At 40.2% G+C, this 22019-nt stretch overlaps 1 protein-coding gene across 1 annotated transcript in view; it reads left to right on the plus strand.

The window, feature by feature from the left end:
- The window catches only part of CUL1 (cullin 1), a 56055-nt gene that overhangs the window by 6244 nt on the left and 27792 nt on the right, over positions 1 to 22019 (plus strand). The window contains exon 2 of the mRNA XM_059818327.1: positions 10232 to 10524. Within this exon, the coding sequence (XP_059674310.1) occupies positions 10385 to 10524 (140 nt within the window). The 5' untranslated portion in view covers positions 10232 to 10384. The remainder of the gene's footprint in view (positions 1 to 10231; positions 10525 to 22019) is intronic.

Genomic DNA, 22019 nt, shown 5'->3' on the forward strand with positions numbered 1-22019 from the left:
CAAGAAGCAGGGTTTAAGTGTGGCTGTTGGGGATGTGCATCAATTTTAACTTCTACAAAATTAGGTTAAACTGTTTCACTTCTGTACCAGACATGCCTGTCACAGTCATCAGAGGTCAAAACCGATTAAAAAATTTCTGAAATTGATACTGAATTTATGCGGAACTAACTCTTGGTGAGGTATAAATTCTTTGCTGTGAGTTAGGGCTGTTACAGTTCAGATTTCCTAGCTGAACCAGAAAAATCATGTATGAATCCTTTTCTAGGCTTTAATGAGAAAGTTCTCATTCTTGCTGGCTGTGGAAGTGAGTCAGTGCGCCTTGTCAATATTTAGGCATCTGGAATGAAATATATAGGAGCTGTATTGTTCATTGCTAATAGTGTTTGCAACGCTATACCATAGTAGGAATCTAGATCGCTAGCAGATATATCTGTGCCCTTTATCTTTTTTTTTTTATATCAGGTTTAGATTGAGGGGGCACTTTTGCAGGGTAGTGATTTTGTCACACGCAGGAAATGAATGCGTGTGAACAGTCCTTGATGCGTAGACTGTTTTTACTGTATGATGTTTGCAGTCCTTGTCGCTTCTGAATGAAACATGAGCACGAAGGTGAATATGGGAGGAAGCTCTTCAGTATTTAAGCTTTGCTCTTGTGATATATTTGAACGTCTAAAAATGTCAGACTGCTTGCGAGACGAATCGCTGTGACCGTAATCTTTATTTATAAATTGAAGCACCAAACTGCATTGCCTTGATCAGTTGAGCTCTTGCAAAAGTAACAAGATGGAAGATGCTGTAAAATTAGCAAGCTGTTGGGAAGAGGTTCTAGCCAGAATTGTTTTACGCTCATTAATGTTAATATTTCTTAAAGTTACTGATAAGAATCACCACCTTTCAAGAGCATGGGAAAACTTTTGTACATAAACGTTATTACAGGTAAAAATTCCTGTTTGTGGGACATGGTTTAATAGGCATGGGGTTAGTTGATGGTTGGACTTGATGATCTTACAGGTCTTTTCCAACTTTAGTGATTCTGTGATTGAGTCTGTGAACAGGTCAGTATGAAGGTGTATGTTGTGGTGCACTAAGTGCTGTTAGAATGGAGGGGGATTTGTTTTGGGGTTCAGAGACTTTCCCTGCGGGTTCTGGCGGAGATCGTGCTGTGTCTGAAGTGGACTGTAAGACCATACCAAGATTTTTTTGGTGGAGATCAATAGGAGCTTATTAAGTTGGTTTTAGTTGAAGTTTTGATGGCTGGTAAGAGCTTTTAGGAAAGCAGTTATGTGTAAGAATTGTCCTTGCAGGATCATTAGGGTCTCTAAACTCTCCCAAGATATTTCACAGGTTCCACAGTCTTCTGTGTTTGTTCTTGCTAAATTGCCTTTGATATGACTCCTCGCTGCTGCCTTTTATTTTTTTTTCTTTCTAAGAAAAACTAAGTGTGTTGTTCTATCTTCTGCTTGGCATGTTGGGTATCTAGCATCGTGTTTTCATGGCTTTTCATTTTCTGCATCTTCCTGGCTGACTCAAGAAATCCATCTTCATGCACGTTGTCCTTCAAGGCTTACGTGTATTTGGGTTTTGTTGTTGTTGCTGGGGTTTTTTTTTTGTTGTTTTGGTTTTTTTTTTTAATGCAGGTTGTATCTATATATGATTTAAGCCAGCGGAGAGGGAATACTCAAGGCCCTTTGTCTTGTGTAAACCCTTCTTCCTCCTCTTCGGTGTGCTCATATCTTGACTTGATTTTCTCTTCACACAGTGCTGCTCTTTTCCTAGTCTGCAGTCTTTCTTTTCCCAAGACGTAAGAGCATAATCAGTGTTTTAAAAAGCTATGAAGCTTATCCCTGCAGGCTCAGTTAAAAAACACTGTAGGGTCTGCATCCTGTTTGTAGCACAGGAAAACCTGAGACCTCAGGTTAGAAAGGACGTGTTCAGTTTAGGAGTAGTCTAAAAACTTTGTACGCAAAGATTACTTGAACAGCAAAAAAGTGAACTCTCTTAAAGATGGCCAAAGAAAACCTGAAGTAGTGTTAAGGGTATCGTCCCTTATGTTATTTGCAAAGTTGGTGTTGGTGCGGGAAGGCTACCATGAAAGTTTTCTTGTTGGCAGGGTTGTTAATATTGACCAAAGTTTACTTCAGCTGCAAGTGCAGAAGGGAGAGTTGGCTTGTACAGATATATCGGCAAACCTCGCCTAGTCTAGACCTAGCCTCTGTTTATTAGGCAGCGCCTATATGGGGTTTTTTTGTTTGTTTTGTGTAATTTATTGCATTACGGTAGTGAGATCTCTGTCAAAAGTTGCAGGAACTGTTTGCTCAAGGCAGACAAGGGTAAAGCTGAAATCGAGAAGTAAAGGAAGAATGTTAAAGAACTAATAAAAGCATAGGCAAAGAGAAGCGAAAAAGCGGCACGCTCCAACTTGCTCGGTGCTCTTCTGAGGAATAGTCATTTCTATTTTTGAAAAATCATTGCAATCAGGCATCCAAATTAAACCCATGTCAGTTAAAAGGCATTTAGTGAACATGATCATGCATAATTTAAGAAAGGTGTAAATGCTGCGATTCCAAGTTACTTCCACATATTCTGTTTAAATTTGAAAATAAAGGTGAATTTAAGTGTCTTTCTAGCCGTGAAGAACACATCCAGGCTTTCGTTTTATTTTTTCAGCTGGCAACTGTATCACTGGCACATGACATAATGTAGGGGTGTATTCCTTACAGCGCTTTCGATGTCATTGATCAGAGCTGTAACACGTGGAGGAGGGGTGTGGGAAGAACACTAAAGCCCTGAGTGAAATCATCGTCAGGGAGGTAGAGTAGCAACCGCTCAAACTTTACACCAAATTACACAACTTGGTATTAAACTACTGGCAAATTGAGCCTACTTGCTTCTACTCTAAACTACATTTTAAAAAAAACCCAACAAACCGCTGCACAGAATGCTTATACCACCCAAAGACAACTTTTGGAAGGGTGGAGTGTGCGCATGCATATATCTGCTTTTTCTCATAATGAGGTGAACTGAATTTAAGTCTCTTGAAAATAAGATGAGCTAAAGCTTTTCACACTACATATAACTCAATATTTTATAATAATACAGAGGAACTGAACATTGTAATTTGCATAATTTGTTTCTTAAATATCTTTAATATTGAGAAGGGAGGAAATAGTCTAGTATTTCTCCTCTGGTACTGATATGATTTCTGGAATAACCATTTTAAGGACATTACGCTTGCTCCCAGTCTTGCTTTAAGGATTGGGTCACTTTACATGCATAAACTGTCTGCCTAGTTTATAGTCTGTATATTTAGTGACCTAAAATACTTCTAGACAGAAATGTCAGTGCTGTAAAATGTTGCATGCAGGACCATGGCTCAACTAAGCTATGTTACATTATAGTTTGGAGCTCGTAATGGTAACCTCAAGTCAAATAAACACAAAATAATTAATTTGTAGATACATGGATATAAAAAGTGTCTTTGAAATCATAAATTGTGAGTGCAAGTGACTATAGGTACAAACCAGAATTATTTCTCTTGTCTCTTTCCACTCCATCAAACATAAATGTGTGCTAGGGTGGAGGTTGCGTCCTTTAGGATTCAAGAGACGTTTTTAAACCCAGAAAAAAATTTCCAAGAAATAGCTTATAAATTGTAAAGGCAAAGAAGTGAAAGGTGAAAGCAAAGAAAATTTCCAAGTGTCTCCCCACCCCACCCCAGTGCTTATATCTGGTTAATCACGTAGATTGTATCTTACAGGGTAACTAGCGGTGGAGGGAGGTATATTGTTCTCAGCTCTATCCTTTTGCATTTACATTCCTTTTCAAAAGGTGTGTGTTTGCATGACTTCAAGAGGAATCTTAATCCTGGTTTGCAGGATTCATCACTTGCAGTGTCGTATCTGTGAAACTGTCCGTGTTTGGTAAGAGAGAATATATGAATAATAAATTGACTTCTTTGGTTTAATTTTTGGTGTGTTTTGTATCAAGCCTAACACTGCAAACAATAGATGTGCCTTCGGATGCTTATTGTAAGGCAAAAACTTGCCAAATATTCTGATACAGTAATACTTTAGGGTCACTTCAACTATAGCAATATTGAAATTTATGTGAGCTAGACTATAAACCAGCATCCTGTATCTTAAGTAGATTTTAAAATAGTATAAGAACAAGCAAACAGCTTGTGTTAGAACAAAGGTAGTGTTTAATGCGCTTCTGTTTCAGTTTTTTGAAAACACTTTTTGTGTGCTTGTGTCTATGGCGTTGGTTCAACCAGTATTGCATATCTTGGGTTAATGACCTTAATGGATGTCTTGGCTCAGTGTGGAGGTAGCAGAGACTTTGAGGGACTAAAACTAGTTGGGAACCTTTTTGAGTGTTGCTGTTTGCTGAACACAAGAGCATCTGTTGTACTTCTGGATCAGATTTGCTGAAATACAGCAACAGGAGAGCAGGATAAAGTAGGTTAGAGGAGTCAAGCTGGAAAGATGGGGAGGAAAGAGTTTGGCAAGAGGAATTTCATTTTGCATTTTGAAGTGTGTGGCTGTATTAAAATTACTCCTTTTTTTTTTTTTGAAGTCAAAGATTAAACATTTATTATGCTTTATCCTTTCAGCACAGAGGGCTGATATTTTGCTTGTAGTGGCGATTTAAGTGAACGTGGTCACTGCACCAGTTTTTACGAAAGATGCCAAACTGCAGCCGGTGTCCAAAGGAACTTGTACTGTATTTTTGTTACTGGGAAACTTGCATTGCAGTTTTAGAAAACGGATTAGAGGCAGCGTCCAGAGGTGAAATGCTGACTTTTAATACACACTTGTGAACTTTGGAAACCTCGTAACACTAAAGGTCTTTGAACTTACTTTTAATGGCATTTATTCCACCGTAGCTTATTAGTGAAACTTGCTTCTCTTCCCTAATGTGTTTGTTTTAAGTATGATTAAATCTGCTCACCTTAGCTCATGCTCTTAGGCGTGACAAGAATGTTCTTCTCATTTGAAATTAGACAAGGGATAAAATACTTGGAAATGACTAAGTCTAGGTCCTGTGCCTCTCTACCTTGTCTCTAAAAAATGCTGTCTGGGCTCTTGGGTCAGCTGGAAAAGCTTGCTCTGGACCTGTAAGTTCTTCCTGGGCCAAGAAGCTGACAACTTTAAATTCTGTTGGTAATTACTGAAGTAAGCTATCTTGAAATCTGTAGTTCAGAAATAAGCGGTTGTGGGAGAACAACAAGTGATGCATAGGCCTTGGAGCTGTGAAGCTGAAAGTGATGTTGTATTAGGACCTAAAAATGAGGTAGTGACTCCAGCAGACGGCTTGAGACGCTGTAAATCCGGTGGGTTTTATGACGTTTTTTAGATAAAAGTAGGGTTAACTTTCAGATTTTCTTATAGGCCTCATTTGGCATACACATCATTTTCCTCAGATGGACTATCTAAAAGAAATACTGATTGTTGTTAGACAATCAGTAAAAACAAACCCACTGTTTTCCACTGCGATGTGTTTCCTTGCATATCACAGAATCACTAAGGTTGGAAAAGACCTGTCAGATCATCAAGTCCAACCATCACCCCAACCCCACCATGCCCACTAAACCATGTCCCGCAGTGCCACGGCCACACGTTCCTTGAACACCTCCAGGGATGGGGACTCCACCACCTCCCTGGGCAGCCTCTTCCAATGCTTCACCACTCTCTCAGGAAAGACATTTTTCCTAATATCCAGCCTGAACCTCCCCTGGCGCATCTTGAGGCCATTTCCTCTTGTCCTGTCGCTTGTCACTTGGGAGAAGAGGCCAACACCCACCTCCCCACAACCCCCTTTCAGGTAGTTGTGGAGAGCGATGAGGTCTCCCCTCAGCCTCCTCTTCTCCAGACTGAACAACCCCAGCTCCCTCAGCCGCTCCTCATCAGACTTGTGCTCCAGACCCCTCACCAGCTTCATTGTGTCATGTCACGTCCCCCCCAAGTAATGAAAAGGAGGGAATAGCATTTTTCTCTGTCCTTCAAGGCTGTTGTTCTAAAGTTTTGGCAGAAATATTACCTTCTTTTGACAATTGGCATAGGCAGAAATGACGGTTTTGTTTGACAGTGTTTTAATTGCAGTGCTTGAATTCAGGGTTGAAGCACGGGATTGCTTTGAACGCTGTCGTACTGCTGCATCAAATTGTGTATATATCAGCTGGAAACTGCAGGGGTAATTTTTTTTTTTTCATGTAAATATAGCTGGTCCTGAAGATATACTGGGTCTCTGGTCCAGAGCCACAGCGCGGCTGTTGCAACTTGGGCAGGTAATCCTGTCCATGAAGCAGCTCTCCAGTTAAGTTTGATCTGTTTGGGCGAGAAAGCACGGTGACGGTCAGTTCAAGACTGACTTTTGCATAGTCCTGCCAGCAGCGCTTCAAGAGGTGAGAGATCTCGCTGATGTAAAGGTAACGACTTAATGTTGAGGGTTTAATTCACCTGTAGCAATTCATGGTTCTTGGGAGGGCGCCTTGCTCTTGGCAGTCACGCACGGCCCGCGGTAGACATCTGACCTCTTCTTCATCTTTGTCAGTTTAGGGGACCTTGGGTGAAGAGATGCAGTGTAACTACTGTGGACCAGATTTGACCTTCCAGAATTATTTGCCTAAGAGAGGTTTTCTGTCCGTCAGTCACAATAATAATGTTGAAAACTACACTTACACTTTTCACGTGAAATAGGACTTCATATTTTCACTGGGTGTTTGTGTATAATAACAGCTCTGCCGAGTAACAAAGCCTTGTTTTACCCCTCCTCGCTCTATACGTGTAGCACCGTAGCTTAGTTTAACCACTTAGTACAAATCACGGCTTTCATAAATATGCTTTTGTAATTAGAGTATTCTTATGTAGTGAAACTTTACTTCGGTTAGGGTAATATATTAATAATTACCTTTCTGTTTTTCTGCACATGAACAGATCTGCAAAAAATGAGTAGTAGTTTCTAGGATTATTCACCTATTGCTTTATTTCCCAACTGCATTAACTAGTAACTAACTGGAAGAAGTAAATTATTTGAATCTAGGAAGTTAGTGACATGATGCTATCATTCTGTATTCGTGTCTTTAATTGTGAAATTCAAATTGGAAGCCAGCCAAAGGATAGTGAGGTAATGTTATCAAATGCAGTGGAATTTATTGCTTATAAAGAAAAGATTTCTACGTAGTAGACTGCATGAGAAAATAAAAATTAAGTTCTTTCTCGTGGCATTGTTTTTAATGGCTACATCCAGACATAAATACAGAGGGTTACTTTAGGGGGAGGAGAGGGAAAATTAGTGTGAGTGAGGAAGACCTTGAGCTTCAAAGAGTGTGATGAAAAGGTTGTATTTGTAGATGCACCAAGGTACATAAAAACTAGGAGGTGCTTAATTAGAGAAGAAAGTTAAGTATTTCCATTGTCATAGAGGGGGGAAACGCCACATCCGCTGGGCAACCGGTGACCGCAGGCTTGCAAGGGAAGGGTGGCCGCCTCTTACCGGCACCTGGAGAGACGTCTGAGTAAGACGTTACTCACGTTGTGAGCTATTAACGGTTATTACGCTTTCTGCTAGCTAGCAAGAGGTTGGCCTTCTGTTAGGAGCTTTTATACAGCAGTGAAGTATTTTGAATTAGTTGCGCCAAAATATTTTTGCTAAAAAATAGGCTGCTTGCTTTTTTACAGATTAGCAAGAGAGTAATGGTCAGCCACTTTTTACACATACTGCAGTCATAGTAGAGTTGTAGATTTGTAAGCACGTCTTCTCTTGCTTGTGTGGAAAGTTCAAATAGTACTCGATTTAAGGAACCAAAAAGCTTCTTCTCTCCTGGATTGTAGACATTGGATTAATTTTCTTGCTTTGTCTTGCAATGCTGACTTAGAATCATAGTCCAAGATTGTGGGTGTGTAACATGCACAGCGTTTCCCCGCAGTAGAGGTGAATGGCCACTCGTGGACCTTTGTTCTTTTGGGCTTTCATTGCTCAGTCGTAGAAGTCCGTCATCGTTAGTACTGCAGCAGGTTCCATTTCCAGAAATGAAAGAAGTGAAAGACAAACAAGCTATGTTTGTCATGTTTTCAACATGACGATGCGTTATTCCCCTGTGTCTTTATAATTACAGCAAACTGGTTATTAGAAACAGAATGGCAAGGTTAAATTTTAAGTGTACGTTTCATAAGATATATATTGATTGAATTCTTGTTTTTCCACCTAATCTTCTAAGTAATAGTTGCTTGTGTAAAAAGAAAAATTAACTACAGAAGCAGTTTATGTCTGATTGAAATGAGACAGTACTTGTTGCTCAGATTGACATAATGGAAATACTTCTCGGTGGTTTTTACTTGGAGCTTGAGATTTAAACGCTTATGGCTGATGGATAGTAAAGGACTACGAGGAGTGGTAACTTCTGTGTTACTGTGGTAAGACAGATTCATTGACTTAAAAAAAAATGGAAGAAATGTCTCGATCTTAGCTAGTGTTTTTAGGGTCAAGGAGGTAAGGCAGAAGAGAAGTCCTGCAAATAATTTGGGCAGGGGGGAGCTGTTAGGAGAGTATTACAGAATACTTAACCTTTGAATGAAATCTGGAGTGAAACATGTAACAGCCTAGAGGTGGCTGTGACGAAGCACCTGCACTGTAGATCCTGAAGGAATATCTTTATTTTCCGCTGCTCAAAGGTCAAAACCAAAGAATAGGATTTATCAGGTCTCGGCCTATACTATCCTTGAAATTACGGAAGGGTTCATATAAGCCTTGGCTGGCAATCTCCATTATAGGGCGGGTTTATCATAAAGGTGTATTCTTCTTGTCTATAGAAGCATGGCAGAAAGTCATCATGTGTTTCTCTGTGTTTTGAGTATTTCAGTGAATGGGCTCTAGGGTACAGAATCACGGAATGGTTTAGGCTGGGAGGGACCTTTAAAGGTCATCTAGTCCAGCCCCCCTGCCATGGACAGGGACATCTTTCACTAGATCAGGTTGCTCAAAGCCCTGTCCCACCTGACCTTGAACACTTAGAGGGATGGAGCATCCCCAACTTCTCTGGGCAACCTGGTCCGGTGTCTCACCACCCTCATTGTAAAAAAATTCCTTCTTATATCCAGTCTAAATGTACCCTCTTTCAATTTAGAACCGTTGCCCCTTGTCCTGTCACTACAGTCCCTGGTAAAAAGTCTTTCTCCATCTTTCTTACAAGCCTCCTTTATATGTCAAAAGGCTGCTGTAAGAGTAAGTTGGTCCTGACTTATTACAGCTCTGTTATTTCTGGGTTAATTTTTTTAAATCGTGTTACCTCCTTTGTTGATGCCCATTTTCGGGCATCTTCTTAATTTTATTGCTGCAGTGGATGAGACATGTTAAAATAGCAAAATATTTTAAGGACTTGCGTGAAAATGGATCTTTTCTGCTTGATATTCTCGGTAGTCCTTTCCAGGTGACTCTTTGTTTTCCTACTCCATCATTTCACAAGGCTGATGAATGATGACCGTCTTTTCACTACCTCCCAAACTTGGTGCGCTTAAGCACTCATGGGAGTAGTGCATTTTCTTAGTTTCTTATTCTTTCATTTACAATTCACGCGATCTTTATTTTGCGCGCTCCATTAGTTTTTCATTCTTTCCCACCAGTATTGGCTGCATATTCTCTTGCTGGTAAGACGACGCTGAAGGTGTGGTATTCATTTACTTAGCAAAGAAATTAATGTAAGCGTGCATTTACCAGGTAGAAAAATTCTCTGCTCTCAAAATATCTTGGACTTTCAGGTTAGCTGTTATAGAATCTCAAGTCTGGAAGAATTACTGATAACCAAAGAAAAATAATTCTTTTTAGTATCTTCTGGTTAATCTTGGATAGCTGTCAGGATGCTTGTTAAACAGGGAGTTACCACAGAACCCCGAGTAGTTTGGAAATACTGGAGTTTTACTGCTGTATGGAGAGGAAACACTTCTTAGTAGGATAGCGTCTGCTGCTGGGAAACATTTTTACTGCTACATTTTCTTATTAGGGTTTTGTTGTCAGCAGCGCTGTGGACAGATCTGGGCACTAACGGGCACATTTTGTAGTGGATTGCTGAATTGGAAAATTATGTTCTTTGGTTCTGGTGTTTCAGATCTCATCGTGGATTTCTCATCTGTGTAAATGAAAATATTTCAATGAAATAAGTAACTTTATATTTTTTCTCTAGTGCGGATGAATTTGGACTGTCATATAACATGTATGTTTTCTTTTCCTTTTGCAGATTATCTTCCTGGGAGACATCACTCTTTGTATGTAGAGAATATCTCACTGAGTTGCTGCAACTGAGTTTAGAATGTTACTTGACTTGTGATTCTGATGGAGGAATAACCAGATCTCAGGCTGCTGCACTGGAAGACTTTACAGGAATTACAAAATGTCATCGAATAGGAGTCAGAACCCGCATGGACTTAAACAGATCGGTCTTGACCAGATATGGGATGACCTAAGAGCTGGAATTCAACAGGTTTACACCAGACAAAGTATGGCAAAATCCAGATACATGGAACTCTACACGTATCCTAATGCCTAAGCCAGTTAGTACTTTGACTGTTAGTAGATCAGAGAAAGCTTTTTACCTTTCTAAACTCAAAATTGCTTCGTAACTATTTGACTTAATGGCTTTTAAGAATATATTTTTATTTTGAAGGTTAGCCTTTTCTATTTAATCTTACTGGCAAGTAAGCAGGAACATTCTGCTGTCTGGAAAACGGTCTTCGTAATTATGGCTACCTCTGAATTTCAGGTTTCGTTACTATTATCTTTGACAGAACAGATGTTTAAAGCGATTTTATTAATAGATCTAATTCTGAGTCCACAGTATACCAAAAGAAGACAGGAATTCTTTTTCCTTTATAAGTTAGTCTCTGGCGTTATGCTGCAGGTCTCATTGGTAATAATGTCTGGTTTGCTCGGAAAATTTTTCTCTTATTAACCTCAGAGTAGTACTTTACTCCGAGTTAGTTTTATAATTTTCCAGCTGGAGTGAGAATGTGCCCAGTGGATTTCTCTTGAATTCCTAGCTTGCATCAGAGACCTATTGAAATTTTCCACCATCTCCCCATCCTGGAAGTTGTTATAAGATGCTAAAAGGGGGTTGTGTTCATCCTTGCACGTGTGTGCTGAAGTACTATTTGGAAGATTGTAGGAAACTTGTTTCTGTCAGGTAGTGCGTAAGGATCTTTTATCACTCATTTGAAGGAGAGGTGTGCCTCTTGCTGTATTATAGCTTCAGTGTTTGAAATCAAGACTTTGGAAAGTGAGAAATCCTTTTATGTTCAACCTAGAAAGTGGCACGTAAATAGGTTTGATGAGGAACTGCCTCTGTTTTGCATCTGTTGTTCCGTGTTCCCTCTCGTAACCTTGTATTGCTCAGCAGAGTATAAGCACTGCTTAAGATTGTGGTACAGCAAAGTGTGTAGACATATGATAGAAGAAATGATGACTGAATACATTTCCTGTCCTACTTTAGGTAGTTCTGCTATTTTTCTTTATTAATTTTTAGAGTTTTTTTTAATAAAGGTTATTGTTCTGATACATAAATTAACGTCTAAAGCCGTTGTCGGCACTGATTTGGAATTGCGTATCAAATTTTAGTCTCTGTTAATTTTTTGGAAAGGACAGAGCTTTTATAAAAGAAACAGAAGCTTGAGGGCTATAAAGCAATTAATTCTGTGGTTCTCTGGACTTTCTAAGGAGATAGAAAAGTTTGTTTTCTGTACATGTAATCTCAGTCGATGTGTAATCTTATCTGTGTCTGCAGAATCCGTGCTCCTGGGCGGGGTGGGAAAACCCCTGAGCAGTCTGCTGAGTATTTCTAGGATACTTCTTTAATAGTGATGGGGAAATGAAATAACGCTTGGTTTAGGGTCAGAACTTTTCCTGAGACATAAAATGACTGATTTCTTGCAGCGCTAGATTCAGTATTGTTCTTGACTGAGTGAAACGAGTCTGCAAAAGTTAAATGTCTGATAGAAATTTGACATGTAGTAGAACCTCTGAGAGAGTTTTATCTTCTGAGTGTCTTTAATATATTCCTGTTTGAGTTCTATCAAGCAGGGCAGCTGAAGGCTGAATTACTTCTTCTAATGCTAATGTTAAAACACTTGCTATTTTTCCTCTCCTCCTGATGTTCCCAAATATTCTTGGGGTGAAGCTGGGAAAGGGATATATGGTCTGTTAGCTACTCATTTCCATCTTGTCACTGCTTCAAGGAGTTGTTCGGTCCAAAAACTAAGGACGGTTTTTGTTACTTTCATAAGTGAATTAATTTAGTGGATAATTTTGATGGTTGGCTGTCATTTGTGGATTAATTTAATAGTCTGATAACTATTATTTGACACTGGTTAGGCAAAAGTGTTTACTCTGAAGATAACTATGCACTTTGCATCCTATACCAAGTGCTCATGTTCAAAAGTTGTGCTTAAAAGATTACTTCCCTTTCAGGTGCAGTTATCTGTAGCATGTTTGCTCCGTCTTTGCGTACAGCAAACCTAGTAGATTGATGGACTTTTATTTCAGGAAGCTCTGCCTATCAAGCAGCTTGGTTTGAAAGCAAAACAGATGCAGGTGAGATTCAAGCTGCAGTTGTAATGGGTCTGAAGATCAGCCCTACTTACAAGGATGCTGGGTGCAGGAGTAGGGAAGTGATTGTCCCCCTCTACTCAGCACTGGTGAGGCCGCACCTTGAATACTGTGTTCAGTGTTGGGCCCCTCACTCCAAGAAGGACCTTGAGGTGCTGGAGCGTGTCCAGAGAAGGGCGACGAAGCTGGTGAGGGGTCTGGAGCACAAGTCTGATGAGGAGCGGCTGAGGGAGCTGGGGTTGTTCAGTCTGGAGAAGAGGAGGCTGAGGGGAGACCTCATCGCTCTCTACAACTACCTGAAAGGGGGTTGTGGGGAGGTGGGTGTTGGTCTCTTCTCCCAAGTGACAAGCGACAGGACAAGAGGAAATGGCCTCAAGTTGCCCCAGGGGAGGTTCAGGCTGGATATTAGGAAAAATGTCTTTCCTGAGAGAGCGGTGAAGCATTGGAAGAGGCTGCCCAGGGAGGTGGTGGAGTCCCCATCCCTGGAGGTGTTCAAGGAACGTGTGGCCGTGGCACTGCGGGACATGGTTTAGTGGGCATGGTGGGGTTGGGGTGATGGTTGGACTCGATGATCTTACAGCTCTTTTCCAACCTTAGTGATCCTGTGATTCTGTGAGGTATGTTCTTTGTGTTTCCTATTGAGAATTTACAACTTCCATATAGAAACGGAATTCCTGTAGAATGGTGCTTGCTGTGGGTTGTTTTTTTGTTGTTGTTGTTGTGTGACTTGTTTTGTTTGGTCTTTTTCCCATTTGTGAGATTCTTGAAAATGAAATCCTTTATCTGGATGCTTTTCTGTCCCTTACTGAGATAATTAAGTAATTTCTAGTACTGAACAGCCTAGTAGCTCCTGCAATAGTAACTAACATCTTGTGACAGGCTGTATTGCAAGCTAGCGTAGAATTACATGCCAAGCATTGACTTCATGAAGAAAAGAGAACTAGTCAATAAGATTAACTAGATTTCTAGGAACGGTAGACCTAACAGCATCACTAATGCTGTGAGGGAAGGGCCTTTTTAACCTATTTTTCCTTTAGTGGCGATTAGTTTGGAGGCTGTTAGCAGCAGGACTAGGTTGTAAAAGTCAACGTTAGAGCAGTGATAATGTCACTGAGGAGTCACTCGGGGAACTCGGGAGGACAACAGCAAGTTTTGGTACACTGCACCTGAGAGGGTGGTTCACTCAGAAGTAATTCTCTCTACTTTATTCAAAGGGAACAAAAGTTCAAGCTGCTGTTCTGCAACAGCAAAAAAGGAACCCCATTTGTGACAATTAGTCAAGGAGTAATGAAATTGTAGTATCCATGTACACATGATATCTCTCCGTGGCATTTAGTCTATTTGGAGGAAGCTGGCGGTGAGTCTGTCCAAGAGAGAGCTGTGCTTGTGTGTAGCAAGTTGCTAGGTTCTGTTTTGAATTGTTGGTGGAAGACCTATTACTTCACTGAAATTATTTCTTACTCAACTTGCTGATATTTCTATTGCTCTAAGTCACTTGTCTTTATGGCCACCTCTTCTTAAACTCCACTTGGCAATGATAAAATATTCATAAATCTTGTGCTAGTTTTCTTTTTCTTGGCAGAAGATGATGCCCGTTTTTTAAACTAATCATATGGTGAGTCTGCAATTTATTTTTCTCAGGCCTCATGGCGTGAGAGGATGAATTGGGATTTACGTGCGTTTGGATTTAAGCTCTGCAGTGGAGAGAATGAAAGGATTTTGTTACTCTTCTTTGATACTCTTTATGTATCTTAAGCAGGTTCTCAGACCAGGGATTTTTAGACTATCAGAAAACTTTCCTATACTGTATTAAACTAGCATAATTTTTCATAGTAGCTTACACAAAAAGCTGACTACCTTGCTGAGATTCTTATTTTCTTCCTCCAAGCACCCATCAACTTCTCAATTTCCAGATACGATTGGTCAATGGGAAGCTTAGTAGCGGGCTTTTATTTCATATACGTGTACTTTTTATTGGAAATGTCAAAATGATTTTTTGGCATAAACTCATGATTTCACTGTCTTGATTTACAAAACATAATCTGAGGGGCATTTTTAAGGATTTTTTTTTTTTAGACAGTGTAGTTAATTTATGCCCATGGGGAATAGAGGAACCTTTTTGTCCAGTTTTACTATTTGAAGAAAATTCAACTGAGAAAAATAAGACTGTTTAAAGATTCCAAGTACCATTAATTTATAACAAATGAGGTTTTTATGTGCGTGAAAATATCTTAAAATCTTTTCATTGATAAGAAGAGTATACAGTACTATGGAAGGTGGGGTTGTTTTACTAAAAACTGCATCTGCAATGTCCAACTTGGCTTTCAAAGTCTTTCTAATGTTGTGTACATAAAAGTCACACTGGTGATTTCAACAGTTCCTATAATACATTTGAGTAGTTGTATTTGGCGTAATTATATTGTATAGCTCTTATGTGAAGCTTTGAAGCAAAATGGCCAAATTTGCTATGATTTAAAATTTGCTCAAGTCTTACACCCGTAAATTGGATTTTACAAATGTGTTTCCTATATTATTGTAATCCTTTTCAAAAGTAATTGTTGTAAGTATTTTAAAGTAAGGTTAGGTAAAGGTGAGGTTGTTCTGTCACATTTCATTATTTTATGAAAAATCTTTTCCTTGTTTCTGAATTTACTTATTGTGATTCAATTTTGTTAACTTATTTTAACGAAGTGGTAGTTACCGATTATCCATTGGACCAAATGTAAGTAATTGTACATCACAAAAGATTACTGTAATCTGTTTTGTAAGCTGGATTTTTATTTTTTTCTTGGATATTAGCAAGCGGTAAAGGAAAAGTTTGTGTTAAACATTAATTAAGTGTAGTATGCTTACATTTTAAAAATACCAGATGACTCAGGATAATCTGTCTGTTCATAAAACAGAACGTATAAATACATTTAACATTTTTTTTTGCCTGTGGATAGATTCAGCGCCAGTAGTACCAAGCAAAACCATGAAGCCCTTCTCTTGGCATCCGTTTGCCAAGGTCTTTTGTAATTGCTTCTATTGCAGTCCTTGTCCTAGTGGCTTTCCCCGGAATTCCTGTATTTTAGTAAGCTTTTAGATCAGCAGATGTATATTAAAACGGTGAGAATCTTTTCTTTTCTGATCACATGAATCTGTTGTTACCAGGCAGCATGGTATGTTGTGGGTTTTCTTTTTCCTGAACATACTATTATGCTTTTTCTGTACCGAAAAGGTACTGGGGTGTTAGGGCATGCACTTTTGAAACCTCAGAAACTGTTCCGCTCTTTCTTGAGATTCTCTCACTCTAAGCCATCCTTCCGCTGTCATATCAAATTGTTTAAGGTCACTCTGGATACATCAAAGCAACCTCTGCTCTCTGCCAGCATTAATCCTGCTTATGTTCTATGCGACGTTTCATAGCGTTTCTCATGTACCAGTTAGTTCTTGCGTGGAACGCAAAGGTAGAAGTAAATGTATTTGTTTACATGTTCGAAGGGTACATAATACGCTTTTCCTTGGGTGGAAAGGTAGGTATAATTGTACGGGTTTCTGTATATTTATACAAATCGCTGCTTCAGGTTGAAAGAAGTGCAGAATATGTTTATATTAGTGTGATCGGTTCCTCTTTTTTTATGTTCTCCACAATGATCGCTTGCTGTTCTTGCTTTTTGTAGTGACGGAGAATGTTCTGTACAAAACCAACTTCTGTCAATGCAAAGAACTTGAAAACTTAAAAGCCACCTCAGTTATGGTGGTTCTTGTACACTTTGTATATACATTTGGCTTTGAAAATGCGTGTTTTCCTTGTAACTCAGTGCTTCTCTGTGATTCTTTTGAGTTTATGCCACGAAGAGGGAAACAAGAAGTTATCTATTAGTCTTCAGATGGCTTTTGCTGGAAGTTTCTCCCGTCTCAGACTTGCAGAAACGTGCCTGAGCTCAGTTACACCTGGATTTTCATATCAGCTGCGTGGCTGATGCTGTAATAGCTCCTTCAGTCTCTGCCTCGGTCCTTCCCAGACTAAAATGGGGACGGTTTAACAGTGCAAGTGTATCTAATCTAAAGACTTAAATGTGTAATTGATCTTAGGATAAAGTGTATTGAAACATAAATGGAGAGTGTAGGGGGTTGGCGACAGGGTCTTGATTTTTTTTGGTTGTTTTCTCTGAGCTTCTTTGTGGGGGTAACCCTTCCTTACCAGATGACGAACTGAACATACTTAAAATAAGCTCTTGTTGATACCTCCCTCAAAAGAATGAAAGTTTTTGGGGTTTTTTTTGTTTTACTGCTCCTCCTCATGAAGCTGAAGTGGGTGTTGAAAGCACTTGTTCTGAAAAACGATTGATTTTTGACAACCGCATCATTTCAAAAAGGGGCACAAAAAATTCCTTCATCTCTTTGGCTTATGAAACGTTAAAGTCCCGTCGGCATGTCCGCTTCTCTAGGCGGCTTTACTTATGCGTCAGGTGGTTTTGTGAGGTTTGCCGAGCCTAATCTTCTGGATACATAGAATAATTATTTTGACGAAAATATGTAAAGCTGTTCTCTAGTAAATAGAGTAAGCTGTATTGCTTGTCGTAGAAGTGGTTTTACGAGAATACAAAACTTCTGTAGTCTTTCCTAGCAGTTTTCCTATCAGTATTTTCAATAAATTTCTATATGTTGTTCTTGCATGCCTTCGGTTTAATCTAGGAAAATACAAATTTTTGACAAAAGTGGAACGAATCTCAACTTGTCCCGGTGGGCCAGCTGTTGAGGTGACAGAGCGTAGAGTTAATTACCGCTTTAGATCTGTGAAATAGCGAATTTATGCCTAAAATTGATCTTTATAGTAAAGAGACTAGAAGTAATGAGAGAGAAGTTCTGCTTAGAGGGTTGTTCAGCTTTTGGTGGTGGTATGTGCTTCCTCCTTTTCAAAAGCTTTGTTGTTGTTTCTCTTTGCCCTATAGTTTTGTGCTACGTTGTATTAATTCTGCTTGCCTTTCGCTTCCTTTTAATTTTACATATCTCTTCCTCAAGCAGACTTATTCCAGTTATATTAATTTTTCATAGCAAAATGGAAAAACCGGGGGGACCCAGCTGTGCTGCTGAGAGAAGAATCAGTTATTACCTCAACAGAACCCTTTTCTTTATAAAAAATTTAAGATCAGGGACTCATGCAAAACCGAGTAATTTGCACCCATCAGTGTAAAATCTGAGTGTTTTCCCGTTGTGTGTTGAATTACAAAACTGATCCTTGTCTCACATAATTTCTGTTTGCACTTGCTGCTGGAGGAAAAAAGTGCTGTATGGAGTATTTTGGTACTTTTTCAGGAGCGGAGGGTAGATTAGAGATGACCGTGGCGCGCTCAAGCTTGTGTTTTGATGGCGTACTTGCTCAAAAAGTATATGCGCTACTATTGAAAGTGTCCGTTTCGCTTCCCCTCTGCGGACGCAGAAGTTCGGATCTGCTCAGCAAAGGATCGGGGAACAGGGACAAGGGTTAGTTGTAGCAGCAGTCACTTCCCCCGTCCAAATCACAGGTTGCCCGCATGAACTCCCGTGCTACTGGAAAAGCGGGTGGCGAGTAAGGTTTCCCGGGTGGGTGGTGTGTCAGGGATCATTGCCTGCAGTGGAAATGATCTCCTACAAGGCCATAAATTCATTATGGGGTGGCAGCATGGGAGTGTTTTGGTTTTCTTCTTTCGTACTCCCCAGCTTTAGAAACTGAGTCAAGGTTGTCAAAAGCAGTGTCAATTATGTTGAAGACAAAGGTGGCAAAATTAGTTTGTCTTTGGGTGCTTCTTGTATCCCATTTTGAAGAGTTTCAGAGAAGAATAAAGTTCGGAAAAAGATTTTTCATCTTAAACAGCACAATGCTGAATAAACTTATAAACTTCCTTGCAGTCTTCTACTTCAAATTTTAATTGGGATAAGTAAATGTAATTTCTCCTTCATTGCAAGGAAGGTGTAGTAGTTAGAGGAGATTGCTCTTGATCTGTTCCTCCTGTAGATGGTTTTTTCTGTTTGCTGGGCCAAATCTGAAGTTCAACAGCCAGAAACTTGGGGAGCAGCGCAGCTTCACTGCGGTGCAGACTGTTCTGGTGATGAATTAACTTCTCTGCTTGTTGTAGTATGCGAATTGCTATGCAGAATTGTGCAAACACCCACAGAAATGTTTCCTAATAGCTGTTTGGTTATGTACGTGGCTTCCAATATACAAAGCAGTTGAGGGGATTAGTTTGCCTTCTGCAACCAAGAATTCTTTTCATAGCGTTCTCCCTGTGATTCTCAGATGGACTGTCATGTACGCAGCGCAAGTGTCATTTTATTTTGAATATGTCAGTCTTTCTGTCAGTGGTTGGCTTTAGCAGATGGGGACGCAGATTGTAAACAAAGTGTGAGAGAGCATTCTTTCATGTATAATATGTCAGAGAGTTGTTTGCACTTACAAACTGCCTTCTGCGCAGGCAAATGAACTTCAGTTTGACTTGCACAGAACAACTAAACTAGAGCGTTTCAAAAGTGCTGTCTTGGGCACGTTGGCTAGCAAGACTCAAGCTGGAATAAGAAATAAAGATGGGCATGACTGGTATATTTTTACTCCAGCTTGGAGTTGATTATTGTCAGGCATGGACAAAAAGTCTCAGGCTTTCTCTATGTTGACTTTAGAAGGACTCCTGGTTTTAATAGTGGAATGTGTGGGGTTAGAAAAAGGCTTATGTCTTCCAACCTTGGTCGGGGTTAGGAAAAGGCTTATGTCTTCCGACCTTGGTCTTTGATTTTTCTGAAGACTAGACAGAATATTGTCATCAGGCAGTATTCACAAAAACTGGAGGAATTACCCGTCATCTGGACAATCCTCATATTTTTAGGCTTGCTTAAAACCATTTGGGATAGGAGAGTTAGGGGAAGAAGGAGGCAAGACTGCCAACTGGGTATTTATGAATCAGCCCTAAATTCCTTGTATCTTGATGGAGAGACTTTCCATACACAATTCAGAGGACCTTATATTAAATATTTTAAAGTCAAACTGTGAGGTAAGCCCTGCTTGTCTTCTTTGTGAAAAGACGGAAGGTTTTGTATCTAGAGAAGAATTGTTATGCTGTGTGGCATTCCCCACTTGAACAAGGAATTCTGAAATCGAGGCGTAGATGGTAAAAGTAGTGACGGTGCCAGGAAAGTTGAACAAACAAATGACGAGGAGCTGGAAGAAATCATTAATGTCCAGGAAATAAGTGGCTGATAGAGATAAGAGGCTGATAAAAGTTCAGTGGCTAAGCACAAATGAAGGTTTTATATTACTGGTTGATATCGTGGGAGATGTCATTATTTGGCATCTGGGTGAGGTAACCGCTAAATAACTATGTACTGTATGTTTTCAAAAAGAGTTACTCTTAAGCAAAGAGCATCACTCTTCCGGACAGAACGGGATGACTTTCTGAACGAGTACATGAGTATAGGCCATGAGCAGGCTTTACTTTCAGCTTGACGCAAAGACCGGGAGCCTTGATCCTGGTGGCATGCAGGATACTCTGATCCTTAAACCCCGTTAAGGATGTGATTTGTCCGTCAAGGTTGGTTTTTTTTTTTTTTTTTTACGAAGTTCCAAGGGAGTTAACTGGACATTTTGAGACTTTTCTTCTTGAGCTTTACTGTTTAAATACTAGAAGCAAGTCTGTCTGTAATGACTGTAATGCATGATATATTTGGGGTTTATAATTCCCTTGGTATTTAGTTGTACTGATGTCTTCCACTATATTATGCTCGTCTTTCTGAAGGGAAAGATAAAAAGCAAATCTCAGCAACATATTAATTTCCTAATACGTGGCATACTGTGGAGGAAGCCTGTCTAGTGGTTAAAGCTTGGCTCATTAGTTAAAACACAAGTTAAAACCAAATTAGACCTTCTGGATTGCTTAATATGACGTTCTCTAACAAGGGATGTGACTCAAAAGGCTGCCCCTCCGACTTTCAGTAGACGCATGAATGCTCAGTAGCTTCGTTCCTGTTGGCTCATCGTTCGCCGGGTGAGTCATTATGGTATTTTTTGTTGTCAGATCTGAGTCCTCATCAAGTTGAATTTGAGTGCTGCCAAGCTAGTTTATTTTTCCTTGTTTGTGGAGTGCAGTTTCTTTCAGGGTGCTTTCCCAGGCTTGGGGACGAGTGGCTGGAAAGCTGCCCTGCAGAAAAGGACCTGGGGGTGTTGGTCGACAGCCGGCTGAAGATGAGCCAGCAGTGTGCCCAGGTGGCCAAGAAGGCCAACGGCATCCTGGCCTGGATCAGAAACAGTGTGGGCAGCAGGAGTAGGGAGGGGATCGTGCCCCTGTACTCAGCGCTGGTGAGGCCGCACCTCGAATGCTGTGTTCAGTGTTGGGCCCCTCACTCCAAGAAGGACGTTGAGGTGCTGGAGCGTGTCCAGAGAAGGGCGACGAAGCTGGTGAGGGGTCTGGAGCACAAGTCTGCTGAGGAGCGGCTGAGGGAGCTGGGGTTGTTCAGTCTGGAGAAGAGGAGGCTGAGGGGAGACCTCATCGCTCTCTACAACTGCCTGAAAGGGGGTTGTGGGGAGGTGGGTGTTGGTCTCTTCTCCCAAGTGACAAGTGATAGGACAAGAGGAAATGGCCTCAAGTTGTGCCAGGGGAGGTTTAGGCTGGATATTAGGAAAAACTTCTTCACTGAAAGGGTTATCAGACATTGGAAGAGGCTGCCCAGGGAAGTGGTGGAGTCCCCATCCCTGGAGGTGTTCAAGGAACGTGTGGATGAGGCGCTTAGAGACATGGTTTAGTGGTGGACTTGGCAGGATTAGGTTTACGGTTGGACTTGATGATATTAAAGGTCTTTTCCAAACGAAATGATTCTATGATTCTATGATTATTTGAAGCGTTTCGAGCATTGTGACTTCCACTTATTACTTTGGAAGAATTCTGAATATTTGACTGGTTTAGATCAGGAAACGGAATGTTTTCTTGAAATGTTAAGTTAACAGATACTAATACAGCCTGGAAGACTTGCTGTATGAGAGGAGAAATTATTGCTACCACGTACGTAAATGTTGGGTCTATACTTGTAGCCTAAAATAGGGTTTCGGTGAATCTCATCTTAAGGTGTGCGTTAGTATGTGTGTGTGTCTCACCATTTCTGCTTTCTAGGTTTGTCCCCTGTCTGCCAGTGTTAAATGGCCATTCCTTTTAAAAGGATTGTGTTTGAAAGAACGCAAAAATACTATCCTCTGTCTTTTCAACTACTGAATGTTGCTTGAGCTAGTGTTGAGATTTCTTCCTGTTCAAATGAAAGCTTATGTATTTGTGGAAGACCAATATAATGCATCAAATAAATTCCATTTAAACCTCGAAAATAATCTTATCAGCAAATTCCAGCACGTTGTCGTCTTGGTGGCCTTATTAAGTACGCGTTAAGTAAATTTAATGTTGGCGTCAGTATGTGCAGAGCACTTGGCAGTC

Source organism: Gavia stellata, chromosome 6 (assembly GCF_030936135.1).
Source record: "Gavia stellata isolate bGavSte3 chromosome 6, bGavSte3.hap2, whole genome shotgun sequence".
In the NCBI taxonomy this organism is placed as follows: Eukaryota; Metazoa; Chordata; class Aves; order Gaviiformes; family Gaviidae; genus Gavia; species Gavia stellata.